This window comes from Alligator mississippiensis, chromosome 6, assembly GCF_030867095.1.
Source record: "Alligator mississippiensis isolate rAllMis1 chromosome 6, rAllMis1, whole genome shotgun sequence".
NCBI lineage: Eukaryota > Metazoa > Chordata > Crocodylia > Alligatoridae > Alligator > Alligator mississippiensis.
This window is the reverse complement of record NC_081829.1, coordinates 49,951,741-49,965,837: the sequence shown is the minus strand read 5'-3', so window position 1 is coordinate 49,965,837 and position 14,097 is coordinate 49,951,741. Positions and strand designations below refer to the sequence as shown.

The following is a 14,097-nucleotide window of genomic DNA, read 5'->3' as shown; positions in this document are numbered from 1 at the left end:
GGATAGGCAGTCAGAAGTTAATAGCACAGTTTTGTTGAAATTCCTGATGGGTGAAATATGCTCTCTCTAGTGACAGGTTCCTGAAAATAGAACAAAGGGAAATGCTGAGCTCCCTGAGATATGTGGGCAATATGTTGATCTGTAAATAATTTTGTAGTTGTGCCACAAATCCTTCATATGCCACAAAACACATTTAGCAGCTGCAACAAGCAGGGGTGACATATTGGGATCTCACATTTTTAAGGCTTTAATATTTTTATATGCATAACGTCTCAGAGTTCAGAGTACAGCTGACAAAAATTATCTTTGCTTTTCTTGTTTCGCTTGTTTTGTCACTAGATGCTCATCTGGACTAGAAGCAGAGATTGAAAGGGGCCTCCTGGGTCATTGGTCCCAGCCCCTTGCCCTGTAGGGAGTCATGCTATATAATGCTTACTGCTAGCTCTTTCAGCATTTCACTCCTCTGATTAACTAGAAATATTTTTCCAGTTTCTAGACTAAATTCATTGGAGGTGTTTGTCCATGTGCTAATATTTTCCTTTAACTTAAGTAACTCTTCCCTCCCTGGTGTTTACCCTCTCCCCTTTGCCTCCAACTATGTGTTTATAGAGAACACTCATTTTTTCAGGCTAACTAGGCTGTTTTTTTAGTCTCTTCTTTTAAGAGAGGCTCTCCATTTAATTGGACATTGAATGACTAGAAATGTTCCAGATGAGGTCTCACCAGTCTGTTGTACAACAGCATTAATACTTTCTTGTTTATACTGGGAAAATATAGATGCATCCTAGGATCTCACTTCCCTTTTCCATAGTCATGGCCTTGTTCTGGCTGGTTGAGCATGCTGTGATCAATACCCCTGGGTCCTTCAACTCATGTGTCACTTAAGCCCCTGCTTATCTCATAAATGCTTTTTTAAGTGAGAGACATTACTTCTGGTCCTATGAAGTTTTTGTTCCACTTCTGTTTCTCCAGTTGTAAAAATAAGGGGTGGTGATCCTCTGTATTAATGTGTCACCAGTAGATTTCATGCTGCTGACTGTGGTAACTTGCATTTTGCAAATCCCAATATTTATGAAATGTTATGTTCTCAGAGGCTTTCTTTTGTGTTATGCTCACTGCTTTTACTCTTTTCTGTACTGAAATCTAAGACAAATAAAGGTATAGTAAAATTGTAGATATCAAACATTTTTAGTTTGCTAATTAAGCCTTCTGAATTTTTAAAAACCTAATTAAAGCTGTCATTAAAAGATAAGAGGGAAGTACTTGAGTTACTGACTGAAGTATGTCATTTGAAACTAAATGCAGTACTTGAATTACCTGCTTGTAGCAGGACAAGTAATTATGTTCTGTGGGGTTTGTTTTTTTTACAAGTTCATTAGATTATATATGTACATTAGATTATATTATGTTGATTTACCAACATAATGACATTATAATGCAACATGCATTATATATAGATATTGGGCTGTTCCTGAGATGATTTGATGAATATACATGATAAAGGAATTTCTTTACATTTATGACCCAACGCAGTTAAATGGTAGAGTCTGTGCTCTGGCTGCACAGGGGCTGAGAAGTGCATTGCTGGCAAGGGTAGTGAGCTTTCTGTGACAGGAGTTGTGGAGCTGCTGGTGCAGGAAGCTCATTTTGAATCAGCCCTCTTTCACACACTACTTGTCTGGTATCTGAGGCCTTCTCCATGTTCCACCTACCTCGGGGCATTGTGTGCGGGCTGTGAAGAGGGACATGCCTGTTCTCTCAGTTTACCAGGGATTTGCACTCTATTAAGGAACAATGAATCTCTTTTTTCAGTACAGAAATCTCAGGTTCCTACCAGTTTGTCCATCTGAGGACCTAGGCTTCCAGAGAAGCTCTCTCTGTAGATTAACATGGAGACAGGAAGCCTAAGGTTCCAGACTCTTGGGCGCAAGATGGAGAATTAGGCAACCAGGGAGCCTAGCTCCTCAATAGTGCCTTAAGCAAACTACCAAAGACCTGGGGCATCCAGGCTCCATAGTGTTACTGGCTGCCTGATTGGTACTGTCACTAGTTTCACCACTTCTAGACAGGCCTCTTCTATGCGTTACAAGTACTGTGCAATTACCCGGAGATCAGCTACATGTGCAAAGTAGCTATCGCACAATAAAAAGCTCCAACCAGCTGTAAAGTTAGACCTTGAAAATGTGTGCTAACTTCATCACTGGTTTCTGTTGAGCTTTAATTTGCACATGTAGCAGGGTCTCCCCTTTTGGCTGGGAGCCCCATCAGCTCCCACAATCCCTAGGGATCTGGGGTGCAGGGAACCCCTGGAGCCAGAGGATTGTGTTGATTTTCTGGCCCCAGGAATTTCCCACACTTCCAGGGCGGGGAGATCACTTCTGCAGCGATCCTTTGGCCCTGGGGGTGCATGGGACACCCCTGCAGCTGGGGGCCCCTCAGCTAGGGTGCATGAGGCTCCCAGCTGCAGGAGCCTGCCAGTGCAAGGGGAAAAGTCGGGCACTAAGGCACAATGGGATATTTGTGATCCCACAATCACACCTCCTGCCATGCCTGTGTGGCACAGCAGAAGGCACGATTGCGTGAATTACACATAAGATCTTATCATGCCTTAACTTCACATGTGTGGCAGTGAACAGACAGAAATTAATTCATTTACTCCGTTTCAGGGTTCTAGGAGCCTGTCTCTGCTTAAGACTCCCAGGCAGGCAGCTGGGGAGCCAGGAGCACATGTTTCATTTCATAAACACCACATTGGAATGTTTCTAAAACAAATACTGCAGCGTCTAGGTTCTGCAGAAATCTAGGGTTGGGGCTTTGTCCCAGTTCACAGAAACATGTTTCTGAATTGCTGGAAAAATGTATGAGGTTAAAACTTGGTTCCCTGGCTTTTGACTTGTTTCCTTCAGGATATTTCAGCTTGGGGGCCTATGTCAGGATTTTAAGAACTGGTGCACATTAGCCTTGCAGCTACTGACTGCTCCTGCACATCTGATACAAGCCTTGTGCCACCAGGTTGCAGATATTAGAATATTTTAAGAATATCAGCCCCAGTGTAGGGCTGAGTGTTAGAAACGGATACTAATTGGCATTATTCAGGTGATACCTGCTATCTGAAGTTAGCTCACTTAGTTCACTTCATTACTGCTCATAAAAAAAAAAAAAAGTAGAAAAATGGTCTTTGTCCAGTAATCACATAATTTGAAAGCTCTGGAGCCCATTACTCAGTCCTTTTTTTCCAAGAAAAAACCTGTTTTAATTTTCCTTTTTTTTTTTTTTCACCCCCCCCCCCCCCCCCAACAGGTACAAAATTTTCACAGCTGCATTCAAGTAACTGAAGACTTTGTGTCTCCAGAACATCTTGTACAGTCTTTTCACCTAACACAGGAACTGAGGCTGTCAAAGGAAGAAATCAATTATGATGATAAACTGCAGGTAAGGGATGAATTCTCATCTAGAATCTGTTCTGAAAGCATTGCGTGCTCAGACACTCATTGAAATGTGGAACACTGTGGGGTCACTTCCCAGTTGCCATTCACACAGAATAACAATGAACACCAGTGCGACTGCGCTGATGTAGTTGACCTTCATTTGAGTCGCTTTTTTTAATTTCAGTTTTAATGTCCTTTTGGACAAATATTTTTGCATCAGGTTTTCTTGTTGGCTGAGTCTAAATCTCAATCTTAAACATAGTTATTGACCATCTTTTAACAGTAAATAGTTTTATGATGTGGATCTCACTGAAGTGTCTTCAATATTTTTGCAGGTCAAAAATATCTTGTATCATGCAGTTAAAGAAATGGTTAGAGCGTTGAAGATTCATGAAAGTGAAATGGAAGATGCAGAAGAAAACTAAGTGCTCTCTGCCTTTTTTTTTTGGTTAGACTATCAGATGGAGGTTATTTTTTCTAATATATGATGAACAGTATGCACACTAATTTAAGCTTCACAAACCATCAGTGCCAAGAAAATATAGTCATCATATTTACTTGTTACTGACACTGCAGCCGTCTAGCTTCATATATCACAGTTACTGTGATTACATTAGACTTATTGAAAAGAAAAAAATTAAGCAGCATTCTGCTGTCTTGTATTATAATGTACATGAAGTTTGTGAAATGTCAAAGATTTAAAATGATGTATTTATTTTTGGAAAAAAAGGCCCACAAAATTCTCTGCTATATTGTTGATCAAATGTAAATGTGACTTGTACAGTTTGCTAAAATAACTCAGATATTTTTCACTACATTGAGACAGTTACTGTGAGAGTAGGACACAAACACCAGCTATTGCCTGCATTTGGGATCTTGCTGAGTCCGCACAGCAGTCATGTCATAATCTGAAAATTACTGCCAAATAATTGTAAACTTTGTAAATATAAAGTATATAAAGTAGATATTAAATACAGACACTTCAGTATTTTATTGAAGCTATTCAGTGTACAATTAAATGTTTTCAAAGGTGTAATTTATTTAAAAAAAGTCTCATTTTGGTAAAATTTATGTGAACTTTTAAAGCTAAATATTAAACTTAATATGCTATGTAAATATATACATATATACATTCAATGATGTATTTTTTTAGAACATTGGCTTGCTTTAATTTGTTAAAAGTGCAAGTGTTACACATGCTTTGTACATTGAAGTTGAAAGGGGTTTTACATTTTCCATTAAAATGACTTTATCAAATGTTGTCTCACTGTGTTTGTTTTTCATGTTTGTGGCACGTTTGTGACAGATGCTCTTGTCTGAGTCATTAATTAATTCACAGTGATTGCAAATGTCTCTATTGTAATGCTGCTTTCTGTAAAAGATTGGGATGTTGTGTGTTAATTAGCATGCACCATTCTGCCCTCTCCAGGTTGAATACGGAAATCAGAACAGATGTTCTGGAGCACAGTTCAAGTGGCAGAGCCACAGAGAGCTCTCTCCTTCTTCAGAATAAAATTCAACTTTATGTTCTGTCTTCAATAACAAAATGTTTCCCTCGTTCTGAGGAATAAAAGTTGAACTTCTTGATTCCTTGTAATTCAAATAACCCAGTAAAGTGTTTCTTTACCAAAGAAGAGTGTATTTGTCTAATTTATCTAGTAACCTGTTAAAAGAAAAATCAGTAGGACTAGGTCAGTTGTGAGGAACTCTCCTATTCATTATAAAATATTATTTTACATAGTGTTTTCAACTTTATTTTTCTCACTTTTAGATTTTGGTAGTTGTTACCTATCTCATGATTCAGCCAACAATATTGCAGCTATAAATGTCACGCTGCCAACTGAAATAAAGGTAGGTAACAAAGTATGTCAGCATTTTTTTTTTTTTTTTTATCTGAAGAAGGGTGGCATTTAACTTGCACTACTAAGATGGGTGATATACAAAGGTAATTTCAGGGGGTTTTTGGTGAAAAGTAAAACTTTTATTATTAAACTGGTAAGAAAAATTGGAAGGGACTTTACTGGAATGGTTTGCTAATGCATTGTCTTTTGTGCCCTACGTTCCTGTCCACTTAACACTTTTACTTGAATACAACATATGCCTTTTTTCCTGAGCTGGCTGCTGGAAATTGGGGTAGGGGGCAGGTCTTAAGGAGCAGAGGGATCCTGTGGGAACCAAGCTACCTGGCCCCTCTTCTCTAGCTGGATGGGCAAGTTGTGCCTGCGTAATCAGCTGTGGGCCCACTTGACTCAAGACGAGTTCAGTTCCAGCAGGATGATGCAGCAAGCACTGTTGGCTGAGCTGAACTACCTGACCCCTCTTCCCTTCTTGAGTTGAGCCAAATGGTTCAGCCAGTGTCACCTGCCAAGTCAGCTCAGGGCCTGATCCTGATGGAGCTGAACTGCCCAACTCTTCAAGCTATATGGGCTCTCAGCTGAGCCCACAGATATGGCAGGCTAGGCTCTTTTCTTGAAAAAGTGGACCTGGCAGATGCTGCTTTTCAGTTTGAGAAGAGGGCAGCTTGGCTCAACCAGCAGTGCCTGCGCTGTCTTACAGCTTAGTGGGTTATAATATAGCATCTGTAATGTTTTGCTTCCCTCTGCCCTGCAGTTGCCTGTTTTCTTTGAAAAATTACTGTATTTACCAGGATTGTCAAAGAAAGATTTGTTTTTCTTTAATTCTGCCTGCCTTTCAAAAACAAAGTGCATGTCTTTTTCAGGGGGCATGTGGTATATGACAAAATATGGTATTTCTACTTCCTTGATTCTGCGTGTAGAGCAGAACGGGTAGAGCATTTAATATCAACCTGTTAGCTGGAGATGCAGCAAGCTGCTTATACATACTTTTATACGTACCTTTTCAGAAATAAAATCTGATTACAAATATAGTATAATGGTTGTTAATATTTAGGCTTAGGATACTGAATTAATTTTTACTAATTAATTTTTACTCTAATCCCTAAAAAGATTGTTTCTTGTGGTAGTGGTTTGTTTTTTGCTGAGGAACTTTAACCTTTGGCTAGATTTTGGAGCCTCTCAAATTTATAATGTTGCTGCCAACCTGATCTGAAGTAAATAAGAAAAATATTATAAATTGTTTACTATGGTCACCTAGAAACATGATATGCATGTCATTTTCTCAAAATCCTACGCAAAGCACATGGTCATTTTTACTAGTATTTAAGGCATAGAACTGCTACTGTAGTCTCCTATCTTGCTATCCTCACTGCAGTGCCAGCTGATGCCCATTCTTAAGCTCCGACACATTACGTTTAAGACATGAGTAACCAGACATGGTCTTACGTTGCTACCTGGCCACATGTTTATGCAATTAATTGTGTGATAAAACAAGGAATAATCCACAAAGTTATTACATAAAATTGTGTGGTAACTTTGTGGCTGGTTCCTATCACACCATTAACTGAATGTGTGGCTTGCAGCCATGGGATCTTGCTACTTGCTGGCGCTGGGATTGTGATTTCAGACTCCCCCTGCACCAGCAATATGGTGTGATGGGATCTGAAGCTGGATCCCACAATTGCACCTCTTGCCATTTATGTATGGCATGGCAGGAAACATGATTGTGGGGATCCCACATCAGATCTATTGTGTTTTCATTTGCACTTCTGCTCAGGGGCCTACAATATAAATGCTTAGATCCATGCGCATCTACAACCGCTTGAACTTTTCTTTTTCCTTCAGGTATTGCCTGCAAGGAACCTTTTTGCCAGAGATGCCAAAAGGAACCAAATGTGGTAGTGTAGAGAGAAGGCAAAATGTGTGGTGTTGTGGTAAGCATGTGATGCTGTTTGAAGCCTCAGGCAGGACAGTATGAAGGGAGGTTGTCATGGGAACAGTTTTGGTGCCCAAGATTTTCTGGGTTGCTTAGGGCGGTCCAACTGACCATAAAGGACAGAAATTGTTTTAGTGGCAAGTCTTTCCACATGTTAAACAGATTCTAAGGCCATTTTGAGACTACTGCTTATTTAAATAGTCTGCCAGGAAATGTATCTGCACTCGGATGAAGATGTCTGTAAACATCTGCACCAAGATTTTTAAGACCAATACTGTAGTTGAAGACATTCCAGAAGTAGACACCTATTCATTTTAAGCTGCCTCAGTATGTGTATTATTGGTATGTACTGCTGCACATAGACTGTAATACTGGAGAACTGCAATATATACAGTGAGCAACATGGCAGTGTTTAAAAAATTCCTTTCACAAATGAAAATCCTATTTTGTAAGTAGGCAGCCTATGTCTCTCATCCTGTAATGTTTTTAGGGACACCTGCCTGAGTGATACGAACAATATCTGCTTGAAGCTGATCTTTCACACGGAAGATAAAGAAATTGGTTGTTCAATTTTTGCAGTTGTGAGAACTCTAGATATTCTTTTTAATTTCTAATCTGTTTTGTTTGTCTATAATTCACTGCATCTTGGCAGGTTGAAGCTGTAATATAACATCTTTTCCTTTCCGTGATTTCTGTGAGAAGCCCTTGCTTTTCTGGTATGGCATTAATATTACTGTGCAGATTGAAGAATGATCTATTGCCCAGGCTATGCAGCAAATAGAGCTGACTATTTTATGTGACTGGTATGTATTTCAGATGGTAGCTAAAATGGGGGGATAACAATTGTCTTAAACTCCACCAAAGTTGATTCAGTTCACCTTCTATTTCATCTGTGACTTTCAGAAAACTTCTACACCATCTGACCTTGTCTATATATCTCCCAGGATCAGGCATTGAAATTCCTGGATGAGATCCAATGGTGATGCAATTTGTTTGTGTCGGTTCTGTGCTCCTTTGTACTCATGACTGCTGCAAGATGAACTTACAATCATGATGCCATGTGATCTGATGATTATGGAATTAAACGGTCTTAGAAGCTCTTTTACAAAAAGTGTCTCTGATTACTTAAGAACTGCTCCATATTCCATCCAGAGTTGGTAATTAGGATGACTATGTCATTAGATCCAGAGTCTAAGAGCTTGTCTATTTGGGATAATGATCCAGAATAGCTGTTCCACAACAGTTCCTTGTGTGGCTGCATTCATTCTAGAATAAGAATGCCTTTTCTAATTTTATTTTAATCTGAAACCGGCTGAATGAAGCCAGAGCCTGGTAAAAACTGTTTGTGTGAGAACCTGTGGCAGAATAATTTTTATGCTTTGAATTTACTCTGCATTTAATACAGAGTAACTTTCAGTTCTAGACCAGCTGTTGTTTTCTTGTTTGAGCAGCTTGGCTCAGGCTACCTGCCACCTTCCTTGGGAAATTGATTCATTTTCCCCATTAACCCCTTCTATGATGTAGAATGTTCAACCATGAATGTTTTTTCCTCTTGCATTAAGAGAAAAACGGACTGTGAAATGCTTTAGCAAGAAAGATGCCCTCGTATTTACCTTCCTCATCTACAGTACAAGCGTGTGGTTGCAAGGTCACTTTTATTAATAGTTGCATTTTGTTATTTGTACCAGCTAGCCCATGAGACAGCATATTCTGGAAGGTGATCAACTGTATCTATCCTCAAGGTTATCTTTGTCAAATCATTTCAACATGTTGAGAGGTCTTGGAATTCGCTGCTGCTTTGAGAGAGAATTTGTAAACAGTGCCCTAGGAGTAATTATGAACTTAACTGTTAGGAGTAAGCTGAGGCATTATGGGGCAGCAGTTTAAATAGAAGCCAGTCCCATTTAATTTGGTATATATGAACATCTGACAAACAGCTGTATCTAATAGATCATTTATAGATACAACATAAGGGAAGGCTAAAGAGAGTAGATATCTTGGAGCATTGTCAATAAAATACAGGTTGGAGCTTTTTGCCCTGACCACTTGTTTAGCATCAATTAAAAGTTACGCCAGCTGGTCAAGTATGAAAAAAGTTGACTTCTGCAATCTCAGGAGCTTAATTTTAAATAGGCAGGAGCCTTCTTCCCAGCCTTTTAAAAATGGTTCCTCTCAGTCTAGCCTAAGACAGAGCAGCAGGGATGAACTTACTTGTATACTGCATGTTTTCTGGGGGGTGGAGAACTTTAGTTTCCAGTGCTATAAGTCTAGCAGTTTTCAGGGGCACTAAATTTACTTTTAAACAATGTGGACTGTTAGTAGTACACAGGGCTGCCAACTGATCCAAGTTCCCTTTCCCTTCTGGCTCAGGATTCCTTAGCTGAAATCAATTATTCCTTTATATATTAGCCAACAAGGAGTGTCACTTCGACCCTTAAGTCGATATCCTGACAGATATTTAGGTGCCTACTTCTCATTGAAATCAATACAGGTGAGGTACTTATGATTGTAAGGTGCCTAAGTACCTCTGAATATCTGAGCCTTAGTTTGCGCCTCTTCTGGCCCATTGTTTTGCTCAGAATTGGGACTACCAGAACTTTGTTTCACAGGGCAGCTGTATTGGGCCATAGTCCTAGTGTATGTGTCTGCTGGACATAGGAAAAATTAAGTCTTTTACCTCAGTGCTTGGTGACAGAACCCTTCAATTTTCAAGTTACCTTTAATTTCCAGAGATCAGCACTAAACTTTCTCTTGTTTCTTGTTTCTCTTTCATCATGTTCCACAATTCTCTGCTGTGGAACTGTGACTGTGACAAAAATACAGACCTGGGTGGTATTGATGGAGTATTAGAGCTAGCTTTTCAAAGGAAAAGGCTGAGATACTGATAATCTTTCAGGAAAACAACTCCCTTGTGGGAACACAAAATGGAGAAGATGGAAAAATATGTTGAGTAATTGTTGGAGTAAGTACTTTTTCTATGCTGTCTCAGTACAATGTCGAACTGGTTAGATAAAACAATCGGCTCAGAAATATGGCAAATGGGTATATGGATGACTATATGGTATGTAATAGTGAATTTCACTGAACAGAAGATTGACTTGGTATGTCCAATATGTATACAGTATGCTGTGTTTACACAATAGTTGCAATGAGTATAAAGCTCTTAAAAATATTTGTGTTAAATGGTTTATAACACCTGGTTAAAAAAAGACTGTATTTTACATACTCTTATAAACATTGCCTTTAAATTGCACTTGTGGATGTCACTACACACACTGCCTGGAGCAGTAATATTCTTCCCCTTAGTTACTAATGTACTACATATGGGGGAGGCCAAAAACAAAAGGCCAAAAACAAATTAAAGGGGTAAAGTGGCACAAAAGGTATATGATAAGACAGAGAGCTATGATTATTACCATAAACTTAACATGACTTTATTACTCACAAATGGAGCATCATTGACTGCATGTTTTCCTAGACAAGGAAGTTATTAAAGTGAATGTTGCTAGTGAACAGCTAATTATAAAGATAGTCAGAAACATAAAGGCCAAAACTCTTGCTCTGTGCAATACCAAAACATCATACCAGGCTTGCTTTATTGGTTCTCTGAAATCACTGCCTTGCACCTTTTCATGCTTACTTGAACCCACTACTCAAAATAGTGAAGTTGAGATGACCAGAATGCCGACTACAACATAGGTAATATTTGCATGAGTTCAATTGCCCCTCTCCACCAACTCTCTTGAAGGGCACCAGTTAATCTACACTAAAGCATCTTGAATTTTGCTTGTCTTCATCTGAGAGGACTTGTATCATCCTAGCTCAATGGGGCCAAAAGTTTTTACTACCAACACCTCTCCTGTCCTAGTTCTTTGTAAGTGGCAATGCTATCAACCTTCCTGCCCTGCAGGCCTGTGGCTGGGAGGTACTTTTCAGTATTCTCTCCACCATCACTACGTGTCCCCAGTTAGGATCAGGTCTAACATGTCTGTGATCAATAAGGGGCACTTCAAAACCCCCAGTTCTCCCCATCATAGAACATCTCCCCTCAATCCCTACTAAATAGGTGTGCCCTCCCTGCCAGAGTCAGGACCCTGGGAATAAACCTTTCCCCCTTGTTTGGTCCCCAGCTCTGTCTTTGGTGAAACGAGGTCAGCAGTTCTGTTTTCAGTCCTTTTATTTACTTTTTTGGTGTGGTTGCAAGCTGTTTTTTTAGCTCTCTGTCCTCCCCTCTTTTTGTCTCAGCAAGGCAGCTTTGGAAACTGCAAAGGCCAGATGATGCTCAGCTTGTGACGTAACTTAAACACAACAGAAAATTAATCTGCCAGCAGGAAACTTGTCTCCTCTCAGAGCAAATCAGAAACAGATGCTTTACCCAACATGGCTTGTGTGAACAGCTGCATTTTTAAGTCTTTTCAGGATAAGTGTCAGACAGGAAAGTTTTCATTGTAATATTCTGAAGTGAGCATCACTGGGATATTCTAACCACATAAACACAGTTAATGTCCTCCCTTTTCCTGTCATCTCCTGCATGATTCAGTCATCTTGCAAGTGCTGCTTCTCCCAATTCAGGAACTGTCTGCTACTCCATCCAGCATTTATCATAATTTTTGTGTAAAACTATTTCCCTAGCAGATCTCACGGCGAGACTTTAGTAGATCTGAGGTAGGAAATTCTGTATTTTTGCAGCCCCAAGGATAGGACAGCATTGTTGTGTTAGTTGGAACAAATTCCTACCTGAAGTAGGGTAGACAGCCAATGTTCCGAGGTTAAGAAAGTAAATCCATCACCTTGTCTCCAGGAAGATAAACTCTTCCTGCCTACCTTCCAGTTCATGAGAAGTGGAAGCCCAAAGTCAACTTTATTTGGTGGCTATCCAGGCTTCATTGGTCAACATCAAAAAAATTAGCATCACTTTTGAACAGTAAATTCCAGAGATGTTCATCAGCCAGGTCATGGGCTGTCTCCAGAGCTCAATTTTTTTTCTAATTCCCACAAAGGGAAGGGTTACTTCTCACCTGAGTAGCAAGAGACCATAACAACCACAATGAAAAATTGGTTCTCTTAAATGTCTCTAAGTTAGGGGAGAAGAAGTTCTTTGGAAAAATCCAATATCTTTTATTAGACCAACTCAAGTTGGGGAGCTTTGACTGGGTAGATATTGCCACAACCTGAGTCCACTTTAGTGAGGAATTTCATCTGCAGCTGCAAATTAGCATGGAGCTCTGCTGGCCTGTTTAATACTTTTAACCAGCCTTCACTGATTCAAATAAATAGATTTGTCTACTTCATTTCAGCACCCCTACTGTGCCCTTTCAGAATGGGAGGGTAAGCATGAAAAGCAGTCACGAGTGTAAACATGGATAGGACTGTGAATGCCCAGGTGACCTCAGAGACACCATTTTTGGTACTTTTCAAAATATCCAACTAACTGTTGCTTCTGTATGGCACAGAAACTGTTGTTAAAATAAATCCAGCATTTCACAGCAAAGGAGATTTCATATAAAAACTAAAAGAACACACTGGCCATAAAACTGAAGTTTGAAACAGACGCAATGTTTTTGGTAGTGTTGGAGTGATGTTGCAGCTACAACAGTATGGAAAATATGTGAATCAAGGATTGTTGGGGGTGATATTTTATGGACCAACTGCATGGTTGGGATAGGCTTTGATTCCATGTCACTTCCCAGCTGATTTCTATTGATTTTTCTCTCTATGGGGATGTATTTGTAGACTGTGTATTTAGAATTTCTTTTTACAAAGCTTATGCTGTCTATATACATCAAGGATAACATATCTAGTTTCCAAAGAAAACAGTGGTTCCTGTGGTGAAGTAAGCTCTAGGAATAGAAGTCAATGTCTGGACTCATGTCAGTTTGGTTCTTGGTGAGACACTCTGAAATTATGGACCATGGAGTTTTACAGATGTGTTGAGTACAATGCCTTTTGGATCTGATTTCAAACCCCATCAGAGTTTCTACATTCGGCTTTGGATCAGGCCTAACTAACAGGTCTGTCTGATCAAGTTGAAACTACAGCAGCAAAAACCACAGATTCTGCTGATCTGAACTGCTTATACAGCATGTAATGTTTATCTCTCTAACAGAACAATATTGATAACTAGAAGTGGGCAATTTAAAAGAAAACGATATGCTATTTAAGAAAATTAAAACTAATAGCTCTTATGACAAACAGTATTTTGCGTGTCCACCAGATGGCAGTGTCTGTCAATGAAAACCAAAGCAAGGTTTAACCTGGGCGCCACTAGCTCAGTTAAAGTAGAATGAATGCATTGGTAACAGTCAAAAAGCAAATAGTGTTATATGAAAATAGAGAACTGAAAGAATTATCATCATTCTACAAATCAGCAGTGTACCTCACCTGCCCTGCTGGGTTCAGTTCTAAAAAAGTCCTTTTCACAAAGGAGGTGGTAAAAACAGAAAAAAATCCAGAGGCAGCATGGGAAGAAAAACCAGGCCACAGCAAGGAGGAAAAATGTGGGACTTCTTAGAGGATGGATATGACAACAGTAATCTGGAGTTAGCTGTAGCAGAGGAAGTAATTTGGGCACACCCCTATTTACTCTCAACACAGAAACCGGGAAACGATCCAACAGGTAGTGCATCCAAAATTGATAACAGCAAAATCCTCTCACTTTTAGCCTGTATAACTCATCGCCAACTGATTCATTGAGGGCTTGGGCTTAGGAGGATTCACAAAAGGATGAGATGTTTGTGGAGAAAGAGCAATATCCACAAACGTTACGGCAGGGGTCAGCAACCTACAAGCCAAAGAGCCACAGGGCTTCTGCTGTGTTTTGGTGGCAGCAGCACTGTGCGAGTGCTCGGGGGAGTGACTCAGGTTTCAAATGAAGCAG

At 39.7% G+C, this 14,097-nt stretch overlaps 1 protein-coding gene and 1 long non-coding RNA gene across 3 annotated transcripts in view; both read left to right on the top strand.

The window, feature by feature from the left end:
- The window catches only part of JMJD1C (jumonji domain containing 1C), a 258,840-nt gene extending 254,155 nt beyond the window's left edge, over positions 1-4,685 (top strand). For both annotated transcript variants that reach the window (XM_014610135.3, XM_059729870.1), the window contains exons 25-26: positions 3,301-3,432; positions 3,764-4,685. In XM_014610135.3, coding sequence (XP_014465621.1) covers positions 3,301-3,432; positions 3,764-3,853 — 222 coding nt within the window. In that variant the 3' untranslated portion in view covers positions 3,854-4,685. The remainder of the gene's footprint in view (positions 1-3,300; positions 3,433-3,763) is intronic.
- Positions 4,686-5,163: 478 nt separating this feature from the next.
- LOC132251166 (uncharacterized) lies at positions 5,164-8,331 on the top strand. The gene is made up of 2 exons (XR_009463040.1): positions 5,164-5,279; positions 7,130-8,331. It is a non-coding gene; the product is annotated as an uncharacterized LOC132251166 (long non-coding RNA).
- The last annotated feature ends 5,766 nt before the right edge of the window (positions 8,332-14,097 follow it).